The sequence below is a fragment of the Stegostoma tigrinum genome, chromosome 9, assembly GCF_030684315.1.
Source record: "Stegostoma tigrinum isolate sSteTig4 chromosome 9, sSteTig4.hap1, whole genome shotgun sequence".
Taxonomy (NCBI): Eukaryota; Metazoa; Chordata; class Chondrichthyes; order Orectolobiformes; family Stegostomatidae; genus Stegostoma; species Stegostoma tigrinum.
In genome coordinates this window covers 21,873,134-21,899,018 of record NC_081362.1, presented here as the reverse complement: position 1 = coordinate 21,899,018, position 25,885 = coordinate 21,873,134, and the positions used below count along the sequence as shown (strand labels likewise).

The following is a 25,885-nucleotide window of genomic DNA, read 5'->3' as shown; positions in this document are numbered from 1 at the left end:
TTGACATAATCAAACACTTCTTTTTAATTCATAAAACTTTCTGTTGTACAAAGATCAGCCATTGTGGTCCATTCTTATGTCAGGTAAATGTATCTGTTAGAGATCCACAAATATCCCAATCACACAGTGCATGGGGTGAGGCAGTCCTTATCTGCTCAAGACTGTATACAGACACTGCAAATTACTAAACCACTTCCGTTAACCTTACATGACACATGGTAGTGAAGAAGGTATTTGGTATGCTTGCCTTTATTGGTCAGTGCATTGAGTATAGGAGTTGGGAGGTCAGCTGTACAGGATATTGTTTATGCCACTTTTGGAATATTGTTTTCAATTCCGGTCTCCCAGCTATAGGAAAGATGTTTGAAATTTGGAAGAGTTAAGAAAAGATTTACAAGGATGTTGCCAGGGCTGTAGAGTTTAAGCTATAGGGGAAGGCTGAATAGGCTGGTGCTATTTCCCCTGGAGTGTCAGAGGCTGAGGGGTGACCTTACAGAAATTTATAAAATCATGACGGACACTGATATGGAGAATAGTCAAGGTCTTTTTCCCACGGTAGGGGAGTCCAAAACGAGAGGGTATAGGTTTAAGGTGCGAGGGGAAAGATTTAAAAGGGACATAAGAGGCAACTTTTTCACACAGAGGTTTGTGCGTGTATAGAATGAGCTGCCAGAAGAAGTGGTGGAACCTGGTATAATTAAATTTGAAAGGCATCTGGAATTGAATGCAATTAAGAAGGGTTTAGAGGGACATGAGCCAAGTCCTGACATATGAGACTCAATGAATTTAGGATATCTGGTCAGCATGAACAAGTTGAACCAAAGGGTCTGTTTCTGTGCTGTATACTTCTATGTGAGGATTCTACATACAGTGAACAGAATCAAAACCTTTAAGCTCCAATGTTTGTGATTACAATAAAATTGAAGTGAGTGATTTTTTTCAATAGGACTTGATGTTGCAAGACTTGAATGTTGTGAACACATTATTACAAATCATTGACTGTTAAATAATCTCAATAGTACTTTTGAACACATTAATCTAATTCAGGAAGTTACAATCTTCTCTGAAGCAGGTTACTTGTCATTACTTGTTTCTGCCGAAGGATGTACAGCAACCAGCTCATAGGTTGCCTTTGGGGCTGTTTTCTTCTCTCTGGAGACACAAAGAAATATTTTCACAGAATCACAAAACTGTTACAGTACAGGAGGAAGCCATTTGTCCCTTCGGGGCTGCACAGGTTCTCTGAATGCTTCAGCATGCTGCCAAGCTCCTACTATTCCCTCACAATACAGCACATTGCTTCTTTTTAAGTAGTCATCTAATGCCCTCCTGAATGCTCTACTCTAACCTGCCCCCATTACAATCCCCAGTTATACATTCTAGATCCTAATTGCTCCGTGTTTTTAAGGCCATGCTTCTTTATCTGTATCTTTAAATTGTGGACTGAAATGACGGAAGAACTGTTTTCAAACCAAGGATTACTGCAACTTTTGAAAGCAAGTAACCTGACTCTCATTGCAAGCATTGTTTACATAGCCACTTGTCCAAGTGGTGTTTGAAGCCCTGTTTGTAGATGAGCTAAGCTAAATGTTTTTGTGCAAGTGGAACTTTGACTGGCAATGTGAAGCTGATAGGTCTGTGGACTAATGGCCAGGTGTCGAATGACAAAGGCCTTCGGCCTGCCAACAAATATGTAATTTGTTCTCAGTTAGGGGCCTGGGCCTGTGAAGAAAGTAGAGAAGAGCCTTCAGAATTCCACCAGATGAAAAGCTCTGGCTGCTCTCTGTCATAAAAGCTATCTTAAGTCTGAAGAAATTCAGATAATTTTTACTTCAGCCGTTGCTATAAACTATGACTTTTATTTAATAAATCAGTGACCTTTCATCAGTTTGAACCCACCCCATGCCCCCTAAAAACCAATGAAAACATCTGGAAAGCAATGACTGAGGTACAGCATTCTGACCAGAATAAGAATCAGCTCAGTAAGCCCTATGAACAAAAACCGCTGAACCAATCTTTCCCTTTGCCCATGACACACATATTTCTTGTCTTATCGGTGTCAGCGTGTGTAGAAGGGGGTTTATAAGGGGATTTGTAATTTAATTAGCAGCGTTATATTCTGACAGTTCATTCTGTAGCTAAAGCCTAATTGCTTGGAACAAATGGCAATTCTTGTTAAGTACAGAAACCCTAATCAGTTCTTTCCATCAACCTGTGTCTAAAAGCCAAGTAAATTGGGAATCCTTGCGCATTTTCAAATATCTTTACCCTTTGTGACTGGTCTGGGAATAGAAGACCTGGAGGTGCTATCCCAGTGAGTCAGGACACTGTGTGAATAAGTTTTTCTTATCTCTCATTTGCTCCTTTTGGAAGTCACTTCAAATCTATGCTTTCTGGTCCTCCATCCTCTTATAAGCAGGAAGTTTCTCCCTGTCTCATCCTGGAACCATTCTAATACACACTGTCCCAATGTGTTCACATCCTTTCTGAAGTGTGGAGCCCAGAACTATACTCAATACGCCAGCTGAGGCCTAACCAGTCAACTGTTGTATTTTATGGCCCTGTTAATGAAGCCTAGAACACTATATATTTTACTAAGTCCTGTCTCTACTTAGTATTAAAATTTGCCGGGCTCTTCACCCAATAAAAACTCCAACAATGACTGCCGAGCACCAAGGCTAGCCTAACACACAGATCCCAATTTACATACCGTCCAATGGTTTCTGCTTCTTCAATGGTCTCTGGTAAGGTAACCCCCATGGTTTCAGGTAGAAACAGAACTAGTGCACCAGCAATCATAGCAATCACTGCTGCAAATCAAAAAGCACAATGTATTGAATATTGATTGTGTTTGTTCAGTTTACTCATGCAAAGAAACAGATTGTGACTTTCAAGTGCGTTGGCTGCAAATTTGTCACTCTCCGTCACAGCGCCAGGGACCCGGGTTTAAATCCACCCTCAGGTGACTGCCTGTGTGGTGTTTGCACATTCTGACCGTGTTTGCATGGGTTTCCTTCGGGTGCTCCGGTTTCCTCCCTCAGTCCAAAGGGCAGGTTAGGTGGATTGGCCATGCTAAATTGACACATTGTTCATGGATGTGTAGGTGGATTAGCTATGGAATATGCAGGATTATAAGAATAATATACGGGGCTGGGATGCTCTTCAGACAGTCAGTGTGGGCTTGATGGGCTGAATGGCCTCCTTCCAAATGTAGGGATTCTATGATTAGGTTATCCTGTGCCAAAAGTGCCTTTGGGCTAGAGATTGGCATCCACAATGAAAATGTAGGTTATTTTGTTGAGAACAATTGAACATGTGTAATTATCGTCTGTTATAAATATATAGAATGCAACCTCATTGGAGTGATAACTCACTCAGAAATAGTAAGAACTGCCAGTGCTGGAGTCTGAGATAACACTGGCCACTAATAGCCATTACTAAGCCACCGACTCCCACAGCTACCTGGACTATACATCCTCACACCACACTTCCTGTAAAGTCTCCATCCTATTTTCTCAGCTCCTCCGTCTCCGGTGCATATGTTCTCAGCCAGCAACAGCAACATCCCATGAAAAAATGAAAAAGGCTCTCAATATCTCCTAGAATCCCCTGCCCTACACTATTCCAGAAAATTTCTCCTTATTTGTTTATTGACTTTGGGCATAGAATCCCTACAGTGTGGAAACAGGCCCTTCAGCCCAGCAAGTCCTCACCAACCCTCAGAGCACCACACCCAGACCCATCCCCAATCTACACATCCCTGAACACTACGGGCAATTTAGCATGGCTGATCCACCTAACCTGCACATCTTTGGATTATGGAAGAAAACCCATGCAGACATGGGGAGACTGTGCAAACTCCACATTGACAGTCAACCAAGGGTGGAATTGAACCCGGGTCCCTGGCACTGTGAGGCCACCGTGCCACCCCAATTCCCTGCATTCCTTTCACCCGACTTCCCTCGGGCTGGATTAAACTCTGCCTCAGGTGGTAGAAGTCTTTAAAATTGCAGATGTTTTCTCTGTACAAGAAGTGATGTTCCGAACCTAACAAAACAGGTCAACAGCCTGGACCAACCCTCTGAACAGCATCCCATCCCATGACCCTGCATGGGATTTTTAACCATTGCTAACCCACCAAGCCTGCACCTCACTGGACACTTCAAGGCAATTTTTAGCATGGCCAATCCACCTAGCCTGCACATCTTTGGACTGTGGGAGGAAACCCGAGCACCTGAAGGAAACCCACATAGAACTGGGGAGAACGTGCAAACTTCACACATCTTTGAGTCTAGCAAAGAAGCATGGGGAAAATGATCACATAGAGCTCATATAAGATACTGCAGGGAAGAAAAAGAAAAATCTAGACTAACTCTTTAAATTAAATTTTCAAAGGATTGGAAGTTCAAATTAGTATTAGATGAAGTTTAAGTCTATTATGACAAAGCCTTTCTTTCCACTGAATAAAATGGACTGAGGGAGAATAGAAGCTCAACAACTCTGTATTTCTGAAGGATGCAATGGTATTGGTAGCAGGTGGGCTGCTGTTAAGTTTTTGAATTCACGCATTAAGATGAATTGATGGATTTATCTCGAATTTCCTCGTGGCCTTGTTACTCTCATCAAAGAAAATATACTCATTGTATCCAACAGTGCTACACAAGGGAACGTTTTGCTCCACCAAATACATAGGGTTGATTCATTACAAAAACAGTTGAACTCACCAAAAACCACGAGGGGCATTTCTATCCAGATAGCTGCCAACCTATACAGAAGGAATGGTGCTACAATACCCCCAAAGTCAGACAGTACTGAGCACACTGAAATTGCAAAGTTCCTGTTGAAGAAAATTGAGATTTTATACAGATAACCCATCATTTGATTTAATTAACTCTCATTTCAAAATCACAAGTTATGTACATTTATAACAGATTTTCCATGCAAACATCATTTAGTTTAGACAATATTATTAGCTAATATTTGATAATCTGCGTTTGTGTGTGCCTGTATCAGTGATGGCTGAGAATTAAAAAATGTTGAGTTAGGTCTTAAACAATACTTCTAATTTAGAAAGAGAATTTAAAGAAAAACAGCTATCAATAGGTAATATAATCCCCTCCCCTCTATAATCCCCTCCCTTCTATGATCCCCTTGCCTCTATAATGCCCTCCACTCGGTAATCCCCTCCCCTCTATAATACCCTCCCCTCTATAATTCCCTCCCCTGTATAATACCTTACCCTTTATAATCCCCTCCCTTCTATAATTGATTCCTATCAATAGTGTCAGTTTTAAAAAAGGATTACTAAAAAGGATTCCTTGCACTTGATTAACATTTTGGCCAAACTATTTAACCTTGCTTGGATGTCTTAAATTTTGAAAGATTGTAGAATAAGGAGTTTACTTGAAGTCTTATGAACATACCTGGAAATGTTTATTTTGAAAAGGTCATTGAAAATTCACTGTCAATATTAGAGTTTTTTTTAACAAGAGCTTCCTTGAAACCACATGCAGTCATAGAGTCAAAAGAGCCATACAGCATGGAAACAGCCCCTCAGTTCAACCAGTCCATGCTGAACATAGTCCCAAACGAAACTAGTCCCACCCACCTGCTCCTAGCCCATATTCTTCCAATACTTTTCTATTCATGTACATATCCAAATGTCTTTTAAATGTTGAAATTGTACCCGCATCCACTACTTCCTCTGCAAGTCCATTCAACGCGCGAGCCACTCTCTGTGTAAAAAAATGCCCACATATCTTTTTTAAATCTTTCAATTCTCATCTTAAAAATGTGTCCCCAGCTTTGAAATCCCACATCTTAGAGAAAAGACAACCGCTATTAACTCTATCTATACCCTTCATTATTTAATAAACTTCTATAAGGTCACCTCTCAACCTCCTATCCTCCAGTGAACAAAGTATCAGCCTATCCAGCCTTTCTTTATAACTCAAGCCTTCCTTACCCAGCAACATCCTGGTAAATCTCTTCTGAACACTCTCCAGCTTAATAATATCCATCTAGTAACAGAGCAACTAGAACTGGGCACAGTATTCCAGAAGAGACCTCGCCAATGTCCTGTACATGTGTAGTGATCCTGTTTTGGAAAGTGGCTAGGGTTGGAGAGATTCTCATTTAAAGTTGGCTCTGTTGGAGAAAAGCCTGCTAAGAACAAGCTGAGTTGGAGGACAACTTTCAGAGAGCAAGCTAGCCAGCCGAATGCTCCCAGTAATGGAAATAACATTCTCTACAATCATTCAGGGTGAAACTTGTTGGCCCTTTTGAAAGAGTGATTGAAAGAATATCTTAAATTTGTACCTCTGACTGAGCTGTGTCAGCTAGACCGCAGAGGTGATGATGTATGGTTTGTGATTTGACCACATGTGCCAGAACATCGGAGAAACAAACTCCAGAACATCTGTACCTTATCGTTTTGCCCTCTGGATTAACCCCTTAGCAAAGTTGTGTTTATTTCAGAAAGCCAATATCTGCAGAGAAATCTGCTTTCTTTTCCTGAAGAGTGTGTGTGTGTGTGTGTGTGTGTGTGTGTGTGTGTGTGTGTGTGTGTGTGTGTGTGTGTGTGTGTGTATCTTGTAGATATTTAGAGGGATAATCATTTATACTTTTTAAACTTCTACCCTACAGACTGTGGGTATATTATCAAAGTATATGTATCTTTATTGAATAAGTTTTGCTTGGATAATCAACCCAAAATTGTGTAACATCTACAACAATCATCTTTAATTTTTATATTTTAAATACTAGTTAAAAGAATGAGATGCATTTGAAATCCTACTCAACATTCTGCTACAACTGCTCAATGTCTATTGGCGCTGAATGGTTAAAAATTAGCTGTTGCAGTGTGTACCAAATTCCCATCGGAACCTACCTTAAAAATGTTGGATACAATTCGGTATTTACAAAACAGACCATTAAAAAGGCGACCGTAATCCCTAGTTTGCCAAAAGATGAGATTACTGCCTTCAGCCAGTATTGATCTGAATTAGAAAGAAATTAATTGTACCATTTGCAAAAGAAAAAGCAGATGCTCAGACAAGGACAAAAGATTTTATTTGCTTATGCTTTCAAATACCACAGGAAACCAAACTACTTTAGCAACTCTTGGGCAGCTCCTTAATTCCTATTCATTTGAAGAAAAACCTTAGGGAAGATGTTTTATGTGAGGTGCCAAAAAATTAATAGATGGTTGCATTTATTCAGTTCTGAAAATTAAGTTTTAATCTCACATTATGAGAAGGGAAAGAGTAGTTTACATTGGTATACAGCTTTATCAGATCACTGAAAAATCCCCCAAATATTTCATCACATACCTGAAAACACAGTAACTATTATGGGAAGAAGTTAGGATAAGTTGATGATAAGTAATCCAGGGACTGAGTCTTGCAAACCCATGGCAGGTCTGTTCAATTTCCATTGTTTTTACTGCTTGTAACTGATAGTTGTAATTTTTCTAATCACGTATACCTTGTGAATATGGAGTTGTGGATTCTCCCCACAGGGATATCTACATTGTGTGTGTGTTATGACTCAGCATTCATACTTGTACCATCTTGCCAAAACTGTGTCAATTCAGAACACAAACTTATTCATTAAAAACACAAAGCATGCCCAATCATATTTAGTTCTTCCAGGAATGTTCAACATTCTCATGATTGATTCTTCCGTCCTGCCTTTTATGTTAAAGCAGATTTGTCTTGAAAGATAAAAGTATGGAGCAGAATTTACAAGAGTGTTAACTATTTGTGGAATGCCTATATCAATTATACCACCATAGTCTGACACTAGGTGACCTGGCACCCACTGAACTCCCGCTTTCTCATGAAGTGGCGCTGCATCTATCCTTATTCCTATGAATCATTGTTACATTTTGCCCAGTTTGAATGTGCTAAATCTTGTTTTTGCTGTCGAATTGGAAAATCATTTGTCCAAGTGATTCGTATAGGTCAAGGTGAGGTTTTTTTTTAAGTTAACTGTGTATTGAATACACACAACATCTTGTGGCCTGACAAATGCCCAGTCACAAGGTTACTGGAATAGGGCAGAGTAATCTGGATTATTTGAATCTCTTATGTCTTTGTGCAATTGCAAATCACTTGTGTTGGCAGTGGGTGCAATGTGATATTACTTGATTGGCAGTTAATAGCAGCTCCCCTCACAAGATAAAATGCCATGATAGAATGATGAGCCATATTTTGTTTACTTTAGATGGACCATGGACATCATATTGATGATATAGGATCTAGATTGAAATATAAGATTACGAGATGTAATTTACCATCAGGGATGAAGGCGGTTATCAAGCAAGATGCTCCTGCCAGGAAATTGCCTCCTGCAAAGGGATAGCGACGTCCTATTCGGTCAATGAGAAGAATAATGATGATTGCGGCTGGTAGCTCCACAGCTCCTGAGATAAAGAAATTGATGTAAACGTTTCCTCCCATAATCCCCAAACGCATGACAAGTCCGAGATACACCACAGCACTAGCAAACCTGAAATAAAGGATTAGAGTCAACTTACTGCCACAGGTTCATTGCCAATATTTGTAAAGACAACTGTCATTGTGTAACTGATTACTTTTGCTGGACTCTTGATGTCCCCACATTTGCATGAATGTGGGGTAATTCATCAGATTAAATCAAATGTAAATAATTAAACTATGACCTTCAGAATGCTTTCCTTTATGCTGAAACTCATGTAGTAGAGAAAGTCACAAGTGGCATGATCCTTTGAAGACATTCTAACTCACAAAGCAAGACTTTTATTTTCACTGTGTTGATGCGGCCAGTTATTTGTCTGCAGAACCCTTTACTCTTCTCTTTCTATCAATTCTCAACAGATTTTCCAAGTAGATCCAGGTTTAAACTGAGATACTGAAGTTGCAATCCCAAGTCCTTCATTCCTGCACTCAATACCTCTTGCACCTCACTGGCCACTCATCAGTTATTTCCAAAGAACGAAGATTGCAAAGTGAACAGAAACCATGTATTTAAGAAAAGACTCAGATCTAAGTAGTCCAATTATTTAAAAACTTAAAACAACATGGAATACCCTGAGGAAATTATTCCCTCCACACACGTGTATCAATTTTCCACAGGCTGGAATCTGCCTGATCTCTTTAAGAAGACAACTCATCATTTGACACACTTTCAAACAGATCACTAATGTTCCTTTGGAAACATGAAGAATAACTAATAAAAACCCTATCATATCAATTCAACTTTATAACCCATACTTCAAGCCTTCATCAACTGCATTCTTTGCAACATTTTTTTTAAAGAATTTGCATATGATAAGCAGGGAACTAGGATATAAAACAGCATGTGAGCATCAGTCTGCAGGTGAAGCTTAGTGTTGCTCTTAGAAATGGTAGTTGCTGCTGCGTGCTATCTGTTCAATGATCCTGCATTGTGTAAATGTGTGTTAGTTATGGCCTTCAAATAAATCAAACCTTCCCAAAGTTTACCATTTCTACATGTGTAATTGATGAGTTTGTGTAAAGAAGCCAGAAGTACAACGTACAAATTAATCCTTGGTTCCAACATTGGCTGAGAATGAGGTGGGGATTTAAAATTTCAAAGGTGAACAACTGAAATTTTGAGATCCAGTAAAATTGTTGGATGAGACCAAAGGGGAGATCTGTTGGCCCATTGCTGGTTCAGAACCAAACTGGGATACTGGACACGGACACTAAGGTCTTCATCTGGTTTATGAGCTGAGGGTAAACTCTGTAAAGTTGATTTATCTATTCAATATCTATGTTAAATGTAAACTGTTGACATTCATCCATCCATCCAATGAAAAGACAAATAATAATCAACAAGTAATACAATTATAACTGATCCACAAGTATGGTGGAAGGAGTAAGTCACATTATCTGCAATCAATACACCACTGCCAGGTTTTGGTGGTGGAGGATAAGTCAGTATGCAAATAATAGATATTTTTAATCAATCTGTTCGGATATGTTATGACAAACCTCTAGAGCAGGCGGAGTTTGAAACTAAGGCTCTGGCTTAGAGATCAGGGCACCACCGCTCTGCCACAAAAGCCCCAGAGTGTGTGTTGTATGCTTTGCCTACTTAAGATCTGAAATGACATTGGATCTTATTGATGACATAGGGTCCCAATGTAAATGGCTAAATTAACTGTGTCCTTGGATCGCACCCAAATGGTGATACCACAGAGAGAAAGAGGATGAAGCAATAAAGCTATTCCACTCAAATTTCAAATGTTGCCTTTTTCTTCTAGTAAGAGTCTTTAAAATCTGTTCCAATGACAGCTAGACACATGCGCTAATTAACATTCAATCATACAAATTTTAACATGATCTCACCAATTGAACATCAGAATAAGAGTATGCTTCCTTATCTGCGGCGTTTTTACCAAGTCTATAACTGAGGGACTCTTCAATGCTTCAACACAATCTTCAATTTGAACTGCCTGACAAAAAAATACACAAAATGATAAAATGTTCAGCATAGTCACTTATCAACAAACAATATGAGTAGGAAGTTTCAAATAAAAACATCAGCTCTGGCCTAAAGCAATAATTACCATCTCCTTGGGAGGTCATTGCACATTAGATACAATAATCACTTGCTTCACCATATGTTTCAATAGTTTCCTCAAAAGCCAGATACTTTGCCAGCTGTCGGGTATCATGTGGTACTGCGTTATAGACATTGCACCAGGGATCTACTGCTTGCCTGACGAGACATTGTGACCAGTGCATTTCTGAAGAAATGTCCCTCAAAACAAAACATTAACTCTGTTTCCTCTCCATAAATGCTGCGGGACCTGTTGCATTTCTCTAGAAAATTTAGTTTATTTGTTTTGCATTTTGATGTTTCCTTTCCTCTTCTAAACAGCTACTTTGATCATAATTAAATGCATTCTTTGTCAGAGCAGTGGTCGGGATAGTTGAACAGTTTCAGTATCTGTAGTCTAAGTATGGGACACCTTTGCTGCTGGTTGATCATAACCAAATGACTACTGCTCACCTGTGAAAGCCTTTCCATCAGCACAAGTCACAGTGAAGAAGCTTACATCAGAGTACAACAGGACTTTGATTAGATCAGCTGATCGGCCAGGGAGTGGCAGGTGGATTTTAATTTAGATAAATGTGAGGTGTTGCATTTTGGAAAGGCCAATCAGGGCAGGACGCAGACACTTAATAGTAGGGCCCTGGAGAGTGTTGCCAAACAAAGAGACTTGTTATATAGGTTCATAGTTCCTTGAAAGTGATGTCCCATGTAGACAGGATAGTGAAGAAGGCGTTAGGTAGGCTCACCTTTATTGGTCAGTCCATTGAGTATAGGTGTTGGGAGGCCATGTTGCTGCTGTACAGGACATTGATTAGGCCACTTTTGGAATACTGTGTGCAAGCCTGGTCTCCCTGCTGCAGGAAAGATGTTGTGAAATTTGAAAGGTTTCCGAAAGATTTACAAACATGTTGCCAGGGTTGAAGGGTTTGAAATAGAAGAGAGGCAGAATAGGCTGGGGCTATTTTCCTTAGAGCGTCGGAGGTTGATAAAAATCATGAGGGGCATGGATAGGGTGAATAGCCAAGATCTTTTAATCAGGGTGGAGGAGTCCAAAACTAGAGGGCGTGGGTTTAAGATGAGAGGGGAAAGAATTAAAACGGGCCTAAGGGACAACTTTTTCACACAGAGAGTGGTGCGTGTATGGAATGAGCTGTCAGAGGAAGTGGTGGAAGCTAGTAGAATTACAACATTTAAAAGGCATCTGGATGGCTATTTCAACAGGAATGATTTAGAAGGATATGAGACAAATGCAGGCAGCTGGGACTAAATTAATCTGGGATATCTGGTTGGCATGGGCTACTTGGACCGAAAGATCAATTTCCATAATATATAACTCTATGGCTCTATAAATTTAGGAGACCAAGAGGGGGGAAATAGGTAGAAAGAAAATGCCCAACAATGTTGGGAAATTGCCATGGTAACTACCTTAATATCTGTCGAGAAATTATGCTTTTTATTCCTTTTTGCCATATTCTGTAGAATTCTTTGGGCCTCGTCATATTTCTGTCGAGACAGCAACCATCTTGGAGATTCTGGAATCAGCCTGTGAAAGGAGGACAACCAGATTTTTGTCATGGCCGAGCTTGTTTCCACTCCCAAGCCAGCAGTAATGATTTCTTTGTTCAACATTACCAATAGTAGGTGAGGAAGACAAAGCATGGTATGGTCGCCACCAGCTGCAGATTTCTCCAGGCTGGTATGAAAACAGCAACAGCAGCAAGTAGTATCATCCCAAGACTGAAGCACATCTGGTTCAAAATCCCCACTGTTCTTCTGTATTCCATTCCAACAATTTCTGTAACTGAGATTAAAGTTAAAGACAACAGAAATTTAGATGCCTATTGGAAATTTCCATTCCCGCCTCCTTGAGCAACAGGTTCTCAATCTGAGATAGTAAGAACTGCCGATGCTGGAGTCAGAGATAACACAGCGTGGGGGGCTGGAGAAACACAGCAGTTCAGGCAGCTTTAGAGGAGCAGGAAAGATTACTTTTCTGAAGAACGGTCCCAACCCAAAATGTCAGCTTTCCCACTGCCTGGACTGCTGTGTGCCTCCAGCTCCACGCTGGGTTATATCAGCTCCCAATCTAGAGCTTCCTGTTGAATCAACCTTCCTTCTTGTATGATTCAAATGGCACCATCCACAGTCTTTTTTTATTCATTTGTGGGATTGCTGATTGACCGGCATTTATTCCCTGTCCCTCGCTGCCCTTGGGAAGGCAGTGGTAAGCTGCCTTCTTGAACCACTGCAGTCCTGCATGTTGATGTTGGTTTACTCCACCATTGATAAAGATTTTCTTTACGTAAGAATTACTCTTTGACTTTCTCCACTTATTAAATCCTATCACCACTAGATAACTTTTCTTTATACTGTATGTCTATTATTCTACTGTAGTCCTTTTCCAGATTCTCCTTCCTTTCAAGTTTTGAGAAGATTTGTAGCTCAGGTTGAGGTTCTGGATGTGAGTTTGCTCGCTGAGCTGGAAGGTTAGTTTTCAGACGTTTCGTCACCATTCTAGGTAACATCATCAGTGAGCCTCCAATGAAGCGCTGGTGTTATGTCCTGCTTTCTATTTATCTGTTTAGGTTTCCTTGGGTTGGTGATGTCATTTCCTGTGTTGGTGAAGTCATTTCCTGTTCTTTTTCTCAGGGGGTGGTAGACTGGCTCCAAATCAATGTGTTTGTTGATGGAGTTCCGGTTGGAATGCCATGCTTCTAGGAATTCTCGTGCATGTCTCTGCTTGGCTTGTCCTAGGATGGATGTGTTGTCCCAATCAAAGCGGTGTCCTTCCTTATCTGTATGTAAGGATACGAGTGATAGTGGGTCATGTCGTTTTGTGGCTAGTTGATGTTCATGTATCCTGGTGGATAGCTTTCTGCCAGTTTGTCCAATGTAGTGTTTGTCACAGTTCTTGCAAGGTATTTTGTAGATGACATTCGTTTTATTTGTTGTCTGTACAGGGTCTTTTAAGTTCATTAGCTGCTGTTTTAGTGTGTTGGTGGGTTTGTGGGCTACCCTGATGCCAAGGGGTCCGAGTAGTCTGGCAGTCATTTCGGAAATGTCTTTGATGTAGGGGAGCGTGGTTATGGTTTCTGAGCCCATTGGAATTCCAACGAGCCACCACACACTGCAGCACAGAGGAACTACGCAGAGCAGAGGAAAATCACCTATACAGCGTATTCAAAAAGAATGGGTACCCTATGAACACAGTCCGCCGATTTCTCAGCAACAAACCCAAACAGACAGACAAAACGGGCTCAGAAACCATAACCACTCTCCCCTACATCAAAGACATTTCCGAAATGACTGCCAGACTACTCGGACCCCTTGGCATCAGGGTAGCCCACAAACCCACCAACACACTAAAAGAGCAGCTAATGAACTTAAAAGACCCCATACAGACAACAAGCAAAACGAACGTCATCTACAAAATGCCTTGCAAGAACTGTGACAAACACTACATTGGACAAACAGGCAGAAAGCTAGCCACCAGGATACATGAACATCAACTAGCCACAAAACGACATGACCCACTATCACTCGTATCCTTACATACAGATAAGGAAGGACACCGCTTTGATTGGGACAACACATCCATCCTAGGACAAGCCAAGCAGAGACATGCACGAGAATTCCTAGAAGAATGGCATTCCAACCGGAACTCCATTAGCAAACACATTGATTTGGAGCCAATCTACCACCCCCTGAGAAAAAGAACGGGAAATGACATCACCAACCCAAGGAAACCTAACCAGATAAATAGAAAGCGGGACATAACACCAGCGCTTCGTCGGAGGCTCACTGATGATGTTACCTAGAATGGTGACGAAACGTCTGAAAACTAACCTTCCAGCTCAGCGAGCAAACTCACTTCTCCTTCCTTTTTCCACAGCGCTCTTGCCTCTGGCTTTTGGAATGTTCAATTCTCACTGTAGAACTTGAACACAGAAAGATTAAGGCTAACACTGAGGGCGTGCTGCACTGTCAGAGGCGCAATCTTTCAGGCCAGTCATTAAATCTCTTAGGTGCATGTAAAAGATTCCATGACACTGTTTTGAAGAAGAATAGTGGAGGTATCCCAGGGGACTTGGCTGTAATTTATCCTTTGATCAGTATCACAACAACAGATTTTGTGATCATTATCAGATTGCTGTTAGTGGTAGTTTTTTGCTTTTCTTTGGCTGCTGGTTTGCGTTCGCTTCAACACTTTAGGAAAGTGTTTCATCATCTGCACAGCACTTTAAGAGTTCTAATGGTTATGACAAGTATTTTATAAATACAAGTCTTTTTCCTACTACCAGAAATGTTTTACCCTCTTCTTTTCTTTGTGACTTTATGCACTCAATGTTATTTTTGAGGACACAATTCCTTGATAATAGCCCAGGGCACAAGAAAAGGAAAATAGCCAGTGGTCAAAAGCATTGCTTAAAGAGCACCATTAATTTGGAATTTCTATATAGAATCTTGTTTTCGCATGGATTTTTCCCAGTAAGTATTGGAATATCGAATGTAATCATGTTGAATTGTTTTGACCACTAGTAATAGAAATAATCACTCATTTCAAATATAAACAGATTAACAGGTCTAAACAGCCCAAATTATAAGATAGAAGTCTGGTCTGATTTTGTATGAAGCTTAACCTGAAAAGATCTTTGCATTTAGTTTATAGTTAAGACCTTAATAAAAAGGTGTAGTTCAGGTGGACATTACTCCCAATGATTCACAAACTGGCATGGTGTAGCAGAGGACAAAATAATTGTAACACCAGCTGTCCCACAATCCCCATATAATTCCCAGGAAGGAAAACCTGGGACTGAAGCTTTTGCTGTTTTTTGGGTGAAATCTGAGTTGCTTTAGGTTTTATCAGGGTTTGTCGCTGTGAGACCTGGTGAGGTCTTTTGCTGTACCTTACTAAACTCGCCTTGTTAATCACGAACATCATCCCAGTATCTGTGTACAAGATGATGAGAGGCAGAGATAGAATGGATAGTCAGAGACTTTTTCCAGGGCGGAAATGACTATTATGAGGGGACATAATTTTAAGGTGTTGGGAGGAAGGTATAGGGCAGATGTCAGAGGTAGGTTCTTCACACAGAGAGTGGTGGGCGTGTGGAATGTACTGCTGGCAGTGGTAGTGGGGTCAGATACTTTAGAGACTTTTAAGTGACTCTTGGGATAGGCACATGGAGGATAGTATAACGTAGGGCATGCAGGGTAGATTGATCTTAGTAGGATAATAGGTTGGCACAACATCGTGGGCCGAAGGTCGTGTACTGTTCTATGTTCTATGGTTTATATTTTTCATCACATCTGATTTCCACCCTGCCTTCCCAAGTACCCTTCCCACAACAACTCAGCATTCAGCAGATACCTGCCTAAATGCCTGCATCACTTGTGCCCATGCCATTTTTCAAATGCTGCTGTGCGGCTGAACAAGCACTGCCATTGTGAAACTGCCCTGTTCGTTCAAGCATATGTCCACAGAGTGTCCGAGAAAGCAAAAGCGACATCGCAATTCACCGACAGGGACCTGGACATCCTGCTGGACTGGTTGGTGTAGAGGAGAGGAGTCCTCTTCCCAGAGGACCGGCAGAGGATGCTGTGCCACAAAACCCAGCCAGCCAGGTCCAGGGTAACCATCTCAATGGGACAGAGAAATGCCAGGCAGTGCTGACAGAAGGTCAATGACCTTCTCTATTCTGCCAGGGTAAGGGTCACACTCTTCTCTCTCTGCCATCACATTCACTCTCTCTCTGCCACTGCACACATAGTCTCTTGCTCTGCCAATCTCACTAATGCCTGCTACGTCTTCCATTGCTCTCTTCCCCCAGCCTCCTACACCACTAACCTTATACGTCTCTGCGTAATGTCCTCAGTCCTTCAGTCCACTTCACTGTACTTTCCCCCACTTGCACCCACTGCCTTCTCACTCCTAATCCCTCCTCCTGAGAGGACAGCCCATAGCAGAGCAGAGTGAGTCCACGTGGGTGGAGCTGTGCCCAATAGCTCCTTACCCACTAAGAGGAGAGAAGCCTTGCCCACTCAGAAGAAGATTGGGAATGAGTAACAATCGCTCTGCAAGCCACTGCCACTCTCCCATTAAGCCCACTGTCACTCTCACTTTGGCTACGATGCCTTCTCTCTTTCTTTGCAGATTCCACAAGCCTCGACCCAGACTCTGACCCCACCAGAAGTCGTATCCTTGATCTGAGGTTGACAGTGCATTCGGCCTCTGAAGACGTATCAGCAACACCCACCAGCCCAGATACTGATACCTCGGTGGGAACAGTTACATAGAACATAGAACTGTACAGCCAGGAACAGGCCCTTTGGCCCACAATGTTGTGCCGAACATGATGTCAAATTAAACTAATCCCTTCTGCCTGGCCTTGGTTCATATCCTTCCATTCCTTGCATATTCATGTGCTTATCCAGAAGTCTCTTAAATAATCGTACATATCTCCACCACCACCTCGGCAGTGCGTTCCAGACTCCTAGCACTCCCTGTGTAAAAATCTTGCCCTTCACACCTCCTTTGAACTTGCCCCTCCTGTCAGCTTAAATGCATGCCCTCTAGTATTAGACATTTCAAGTCTGGGGAAAAGATTCTGACCATCAACCTTATCCATGCATCTCAGATTTTATTGACTTCTATTAAGTCTCCCCTCAGTCTCTGCCACTCCTGAGAAAACAACTCAAGTTTTTCTGGCCTCTCCTGGTAGTTTATTCCTTCTAATCCAGGCAGCATCCTGATAAACCTCTTCTGTGCCCTCTCCAAAACTTCCACATCCTTCCTATCATGTGGTGACCAGAATCGAACACAATACTGTAATTGTTGCCTAACCAGTTTTATAAAGTTGCAGCATAACATGCTGACTCTTCTACTCAGTTCCCCAAACAATAAAGACAAGCATGTCATACATCTTCTTTACCACCCTATCTGCTTGTGTGGCCGCTTTCAGGGAGCTATGGGCTTGAACCTCAAGATCCATCTGTAGGTCAATGCTGTTCAGGATTCTGCCATTCACTGTATACTTTTCCATAACATTTGATCTCCCAAAATGCAGGGCTTCACACTTAGCCGAATTAAACACCATTTGCCATTTCTCCACCCATATCTGCAACTGATCTATATCCCACTGTATCCTTCGACAACCTACTACATTATCACAACTCTACCAATCTTTGCATCATCTGCAAACTTACTAACCCACCCATCTACATTTCCATCCAAGTCATCTATATATATCACAAACAATAGTGGTCCCAAAACAAATCCCTGCTGATCACCACTGGTCATGGGCCTCCACCCAGAAAAACACCGTTCCATCGATATCCTCTGCCTTCTATTGGCAAGCCAACTCTGACTCCAATGTTCCCGTGCATCTTAATCTTCTGAATGAGTCTATCATGAGGGACATTGTCAAAAGCCTTACTAAAACCCATATAGACAATGTCCACTACTCTATCCTCATTAGTCACATGTGTTCACCTCCTCAAAAAATTTAATCAAGTCAGTAAGATGAGACCTGTCCTGCATAAAGGCATGCTTACTATCCCTAATTAGGTCATGCTTTTCCAAATGTGCTTAAATCCTAAACCTAAGAATTTTCTCAAATAGCTTCCCCGCCACTGATGTGAGACTCACTAATTATGGTTTCCAGAATTATCCCTATTTCACATCTTGAACTCCTTCTTGAACTTAGCTACTTTCCAGGCCTCCAGGACCTTTCCAGTGGCTAATGAAGATACAAAGATCTTGGTCAAGGCACTAGAAATCTCCTCTCTTGCCCTTCTCACTGAACTGGGATAGATACCATCAGGGCCTGGGGAATTATTCACCGTAATGCTCTTCAAGAGACCCAACGCCACTTCTTTCTCAATCTGAAAATGCTCTAGCATATTAGTATGCTCCACACAAATCTCACTATCCTCCATATCCTTCTCCTGGGTCAATGCAGGTGCAAGGAACTCATTTAAGCTCTCACCCACATTCTCTGTCTCCAATCACAAGTTCCCTCCTTTATCCTTGCGTGATCCTACCTTCTCATTAGTTATCCTCTTGCTTTGAATGTATGTATAGAATGCCTTGGGATTCTCTTTAACCCGACTTACCAAAGTCATTTCATGGCCGCTTCTTGCTCTCCTAATTCTCTTTACCGCTTTCCTTATATTCCACTTGGGCCCTGTCTGATTTTAACTTCTAAAACCTATTTATGATAAAGAGGAATGGTCCACACTCTACAGCTGGCTGAGGAAGAAACTCCCCAGATCCTTGGCACTCAGAGGACTGCCAGTGGACAGGCCCAGGGCAGGAAAGCTGCCATCCAAGTGCACAGGGATAAAGAATGGCAGCAGACAGCGATTTGGGATGTAATGACCCTTATTGCTTGGAAACTGCAGCAATGTAGCAAATCCTGTGACCATCTGGCTGCCTCCGAGGATAAGTTAGTAACTGCCATGGAGATCCAGATCTAGTATCTCCAGTGGCTGACGTACATTCACCTGCACCCCACTACTTCAGCTTGGTCTCTAGGACCGATGATATGGTGACAGAGAGGCAGTGTTGACCGTGTCTCAGGTACCCATTCCTCACAAGGAGACAAGGCCGTGCTCCAGGAGCCAGAGGAGGAGCCACACACAAGCCGCTGCTTCAGTTTACACTCAAGGGCTCTGTAGAAGTGTCTGGCTTCCTCCATCTCCACCCTGCTTGCCCCACTCTGACCCTTCGGTGTTCAAGCTTGTGCCTGGTGCCTGTGGGTCATGCCCTGAGATATTGTTGCCCAGTGCCCAGCATGGAGGTTATTCGGAGCAACTGGTGAGCTGAATCTGCCAGGTACTCGCTCTGGTTTTCTTATCGGGGTTTCCCGAAACCAAGCATGCCTGGTGAGTTTGGTTAGACGGGAGTCTGAGTATTAATGAGGTGAGTTATGGTGTTAACAAGCTGTATTTACAAATGTTAAATCACTTTCAATTGCCATTTTACGTTACCTGGCAAGAATCTTGTCACATCAATCATGAAAAACGTAAAAGATGAAGCAAAGTGACGTCAATTTTGAGATAAGCTTTGACACAATTATAGTCCAATTCTGCTCCAAATCTCACCACTGTCCATGTCACCCAGTGCCCAATAAGATTCTACTCTTGTATTTTGACTGCACTTCACCATCTCAGCATGTCCCTAAGAACTTTACAGCTGATGAATTATATTTGAAGTGTAGCTACTATTTTAATATAGGAAATGCTGAAGCCAGTTTGCTCACATCAAGCTTCCAAAACAGCAAAGTGATAATCAGCAGATAATGTGATTTTCTGATGACAGTTGGGCATTAGTCATTGGCCAGAACACTGAGCATAAATTTCCTCATCGTCTTCCTCCATAGTGCTATGGGACCCCTTCTGTTCACCTTGAAACATATATGGGGCCTAAGTTAGTCTGCGAACTGAGACTTCAGATAATTCAACACTCCCTCAGTACTGCACTACACACTGGTGTAGACTCTTCTACTCGAGTGTCTTGTGTGTAACATAAACCCACAACCATCAGCCTGTGAGGCAACTGTGCTACTGACTGAGCCATAGCTGATGCCACTGGCATGTTTGTATGATGTTAGAATGGTTTTCTTTCAGAATTTCCACGAAGAGATTTATTCAGGTTGCGAGTGTAGCCACTAAAGGGCAGGAGAGGAGCTGGTTTCGTCTTCAAGGTAGTATTGGAAACTCAACAGCTAATTTGGTAAGTCAGCCTGCACTGAAAAAAGCTGAGGGAATGTTTAGAGGTAAACTCTCTCTGGAAAATCAGTCTGCAATGAGCCTGAGTCCAGCACATTGAGTTAAACCTATTCATCAGAGTGGGATTGTATATTTGTATTTGTGATCCGAAGAGCAGGAAGAAATCAATTGACACTTCCTGGAAAACTATTCTGTTCATTCATTATTGCCTGCTCTCTCAGTCTCATCAATGTATCAAATTAGTAATACTACTTTGAACATACCTCCCCCATTATTCTTGATGACAACATTCTTTAGTTGGTTTATAATTGGCCATGCCTCATAGCAAAATCAACCAGTCCACTCTGAGATTGTACAAATACATGTAAAAGATTTATTAGTCCAACATCCCACTTGATAGTGGGGTACATGACTGGTTAGAGGGTTCTTGTGGTACAGTGGCAGAGTTCCTTCTTCTGGGCCAGAAGGGCAACATTCAATCCTACCTGCCCCTGAGGTATATCACAACATATCTGGATAGGTTGGTTTAAATGACTACCCTACTAATTAATTGCCCTTATCCAAGACCCCAGAGGACTGTTGGTACTCAGATGTTGAGATAGATAGATGTTTGAACTCAAGGAGAATTGAGAAACACAGGGATTAGGCAGAAAAGTGAAGTTAAGAGGAAATGTCAGTAATCATGACTGTTGAATGATGAAGCCAGGGGTTGTATGGCTTAATCCTGCTCCTCTTTGTTATAATCTTACGTTAAATCACTTTTAAAACAGGAGTGTCTATTATTACCAACTGAGACCGGTCTAATATAAACTGAAAACAAGAAGGAAGAGAAATGCACTTTTGTACAACATTTTTCATGAGGACATCCAAAAGAACTTCACAGGCAATGGAACACTTTAAGGTCACTAAATGTAATTCCAGTCCAATAAGTAATAAACAGGAGAGTCTGCTGATTGTAAGTCAATGCCATTAATCATCATAGGTGCAAATACTCTATACAAATACAATAATCTGAAAGCTTACTTAAGACATAGGCACTCAGCCAACCACCCTTGCTGAACAATCCCTGCAGAGTGCGGAAGATGTTGAACCAAAGGTAACTTGGTGCAAATGCCACAGCGAGTCCAGCAACTGAGGTTGTAAATATGGAAAACAAGTAGCATTTTTTTCTGCCATATCTATGAGAAGCAGTGGAAAGATTTCATGTTTCAATACATTAAAAAAATACAAGCAAGTATGCAATTGGCAAAAAATTGTGTAGATATGAACTATACATACATGTCTGCTCCAAAACCGAGGAATATTGTTCCAAGCATAAATCCCATGTTTAGACAAGACTGGGACAGGTCCACTTTCCAAGCCTCAGCACACACTAGTCCAAACTGCCCAAGTGATGTGAGTAAACAAGAATAAACATCGTTAATCCGGCATTTCATGCTTCTCAACTGTTTCTTTATAACAATAAAGCCTGATATTGTTCTCAACGCATGTCCACTTTCCATCAGGATATGATCAGCATAACAACCATCGCTAAGGTTCTGTCTCAATAGTGGAACTGCACCAAGGTCAAATATGACGTTTCTCTTACTGCTGCTCCAGCAGAGATCAGCTAGCTCAGAGTGGGCCATAGATCAATTTGGGATTCACATGATCTGTGTGGTTTAATTTCATCAACTGATCTTTCAAGGAGTGGTCATGCATTGCTTGAACTGGGGATAATCTCAAGGGCAGGTACCAATTTGTTCAGATCTGACCATTTTATTCCTGAATCCAGTAAAGCTACAGAAGGAGATTTGAAGGCTAAAAGTGACAATGAAGGTAAAAAGTTCACAAAACAAAGGGCAAGAGAGAGGCACATTCACAGTGAGTGATGGAAGAATAACTAATACTAAATAACTTGTGTCAGGATTCACAAAGGGCTGAATTTTGAGACTGGAAAATGTATGCACATGGGGCAGCTACTGAAGGCTGCTATCCCAAGAGAAGTGGTACCCTTAAGTAAATTGCTTTAAGTTAAGAATCATTAGAACCTCATACTTTACAGCCTGCCTTTATTGGTCAGAGTATAGGAGTTGGGAGGTCATGTTGCGGCTGTACAGTGCATTGGTTAGGCTACAAATGGAACACTGCATACAATTCTGGTCTCCCTGCTATAGGAAGGATGTTGTGAAACTTGAAAGGGTTCAGAAAATATTTGCAAGGATATTGCCAGGGTTGGGGGGGTTTGAGCTATAGGGAGAGGCGGAATAGGCGGGGGCTAACTGATACAGTTACAACATTTAAAAAGCATCTGGATGGGTAGATGAAAAGGAAGGATTTAGAGGGACATGGGCCAAATGCTGGCAAATGGGACTAGATTTATTTAGGAAATCTGGTCAGCATAGACAAGTTTGGCTGAAGGGTCTGCTTCCTTGTTGTATGTCTCTCTGACTCTAAGAGGAATGCCATGGGTGAAATAACAAGATTCTGACTAATATTATCTAGAATTTTGAGGAAAGGAGTATTAAGAAGGTTTGAAATGTGATCCTACTCATCAGAAAATGGTTAAACCATGATAGCTTGACCTGCTGTGTTCATCTGGCTCGACACCTTGTTATCTCTATATTACAGCCTACCTTGTCTTGCAGCAGGTCTTGAGGCATGACTAAAGAATATACTTGAAATTATTTCCCATCCCTATTGCCCTTGGAAGGCGATTATTTGGTGTAGATAATCCCACGATACAGTTAGGGATGAAGTCCCATATTTTGTGACACCGAAGGCACACTATGTATTTCTAAGTCAGGATAGCGAGTGGCTTGGAGAGGAACTCACAAATGATGGTGTTTCCATGCATCTGCTGCTCCCCTTGTCTTTCTTGAAGGTAATCATCAGCAGTTTGGAAGATGCTGTTTAGGTGAATTTTTGCGGTGTATCTTGTAGATGGTACTCATTGCTGCTACTGAGCATTAGTGGTGGAGGGAGTGGGTACTTGTGGACACGCTGTCAATCAAGTGGGCTGCTTTTATACTGTATGGTGTCAAATTTCTTTAGCGTTGTTGAAGCTGCAATGATCCAGGCAAGTGGAGAGTATTCAGTCTGAGTAACTCGCAGTAACTTAGTTCTGGACCTGTTCCTCGTAGGTGGTCAAGCTCTGGGGAGTCAGGAGGTGAATTACTCACTACAGGAATCCTAACCTTTGCCCTGGTCTTGTACCCACAGCATTTATAAGACAAGTGTAGTTCAGTTTCTGATCTAAGGTAACCCCAAGACGTTAATAGTACAGGATTCAGCAATGGTGATGCCATTGAATGCCAAGGGGCAATAGTTAGGTTGTCTTTTATTGGCGATAATCATTACCTGACATTTGTGAGGCATGAATGTTATTTGCCACTTATAAACTTAAGCCTGGATAATGCCCAAAAATTGTTGCATTTGGGCATGGATTGCTTCACTATCTGAGGAGTCAAAAATGTTGCTGAACATTGTGTACTCATCAGTAAGCATCCATTCTTGACCTTATGCTGGGGAGAAGATCATTGCTGAAGAGGCTAAGTCTCAACTTCTGAACCAGAAGGCCTGGGTTCAAGTCCCACATGTTCTGGAAGTGAGTAATAACATCTCTAAACAGCTTAATTAGAAAATGCCTACCAAGGGAACTCCTGCAGAGGTGAGTCCAGCTGAGATAACTGCCTCCAACAACCACATCCATCCTACTTTGTGCCTGGTATGGCCACAACCAGCAGAATGTTTTCTCCTGATTCCCATTGACTCTAGTTTTGCTGGGGCTCCTTGATTCCACATTCGGTCAAGGGCAGCCTTGATGTCAAGGGCTGTCACTCTCACCTCACCTCACAATTTCAGCTCTTTCAGCCCAATCGGCACCCCATCTACCAGAAGCATTCACTCCATCCATCACTGGTGGTCACTGGTGAGGGTGGGTGAGTGGTTGGGATAGCCAAGTGGATGAATAAGCCAGCAGGCCAAGTAGGAGGGGTGGTCAGGTCAGTGGGCAAGAGGGCGTTGGGTTGGGGGAGTAGTCTAGCAGACGGGTGGTGGCAATACTCAGTTCATTTATTCTGGCCAATCCATGAGCAAGACAAAGTACTAACCAGCGTAGCACTTCCTGTGTAAAATCCAGGTGAGCCCTGTGTAACTGGCTTGATATCGGAGACACAGTTGTGTAGAGTTCCCGGCAGTGGAAATTACCTGAAGTTTCTACCTATGTCCATGCATCACAGCCTCTGTGGGATCCTGATGCACCTCTCCCAACTTCAGTTCCAATTTTGACGATGGAAAGATTTGAGCCAATATCCTTCAATGACGGTGTGTCATTGAATCAGAGCATTTGGCATTGCATCAAAAATGTCTTCAATATCTCTCACCTTGAACTTCAGATGAAGTCAACCATTGTAATCTCCCTGTCTTTATCACATATCCTGGAGAATTGGAACATGGGACCACAGATTACATATTTGTCTAAGTTTGGACAAATGAAGATGTCTAAAATACAGCCAGGCCTTGGTGGCTGACAAGTGATTGGACAAACATTTCCTTGTCTTTGGAGTTTAACTGTACATTTTAAGTATCTTTTTGAACAGTGCAGGAAAAGCTGACTCGTTTCACTCCATGAATTGCATTGGATGATGTTGTCCTTCAATTACCCCACGTTCTTTACACCAGCCAATACCACACCATTTTAACCTCTAGGTAATATGCAATGTTTTCAGTTTCAGTCAAATTCCTTCATTGTGGTTGCTGATAATTTTGCTAACATCTACTTGTCCCAATCTCCGACCCCGTACTTACCTCTGTCACAATGCTCGGGAAGGATCCTTCTTCGAAAACCCATCCATCCTCGCACATTGTAAGCGGTAGTTCCACTGAAGCATTTTGGAGAAATGAAAGTGGATTTTCGCAGCTGAATGAAGTGGCATTCCACTTTATATCATATCTCTCACAACGACTGAACGAGGAGTTGTCAACACTGTCAGGAGGCACCGTATAATTCCTTTCTTCTTCGAGGGACCAACCACATTCATTCCTCAGCTCAGCCACTCCGGGACCCCTGCACCAATGGTTGGGGGTAAAAGCTAGAAAAACAATTCCAACATACAAATACGGGAACATTGTTGTTGCTAAACAGGTTAGAAAGAAAATTGTCTTTTGGTGAACACCAAACTCTCCTACTTCTACCAAGAGATCGTCAAAAGTAGTCATTGCCCAAGATATTTTCACAAGCACTTTAGTAAACGGTTTCAGTCGAATATGTTACCTGTACAAAGATTTTTTTATAACTGCAAGACACGAACCAAGCAGAAGTGGTTTGCGAACAAAGGTCTTTAAACCAATTGTGTAAATAACAGAGTTAATAAATAAAGGACAAACTGTGTCCTTCAGATTTGGCCTGACTATTTTATATCAGACTTGTAAATTAACAACTGCAATCTTTTTCGAAAACAACTGCAGTATGAAAGACTGACCATTGTAAAGACAGACAATGATACATTTCTCCAAATTACTCTTCCTCTTATCACCAGCCTTCTTCCCTCTAACAACTGTCAGCTTTGAGAACAAGTGAGTATTAGTGGCACCATTGAGGAAAGCA

At 41.7% G+C, this 25,885-nt stretch overlaps 1 protein-coding gene across 1 annotated transcript; it reads right to left on the bottom strand.

Annotated features, from left to right (window-relative positions):
• LOC125455158 (solute carrier family 22 member 2-like) lies at positions 1-25,653 on the bottom strand. The gene is made up of 11 exons (XM_048536832.2): positions 25,087-25,653; positions 21,577-21,680; positions 21,322-21,476; positions 12,199-12,367; positions 11,992-12,109; positions 10,356-10,462; positions 8,297-8,511; positions 6,890-6,998; positions 4,725-4,837; positions 2,711-2,810; positions 1-1,152 (listed from the first exon to the last, which is right to left on the bottom strand). The coding sequence occupies exons 1-11, from the start codon at positions 25,495-25,497 to the stop codon at positions 1,074-1,076; spliced, it is 1,680 nt and encodes a 559-aa protein (XP_048392789.1). The 5' UTR covers positions 25,498-25,653; the 3' UTR covers positions 1-1,073.
• Positions 25,654-25,885: the final 232 nt, after the last annotated feature.

Excerpts from the sequence above, each read along its gene's own strand:
- LOC125455158 (XM_048536832.2), bottom strand. The coding sequence starts at position 25,497 with ATGACTACTTTTGACGATCTCTTGGTAGAAGTAGGAGAGTTTGGTGTT. Across the intron at positions 12,110-12,198 it reads GTCTTCCTCACCTACTATTG|GCTGATTCCAGAATCTCCAA; the intron begins GTAATGTTGAAC and ends CTCCTTTCACAG. Across the intron at positions 4,838-6,889 it reads TTGTATCCAACATTTTTAAG|GAACTTTGCAATTTCAGTGT; the intron begins GTAGGTTCCGAT and ends TTTCTTCAACAG.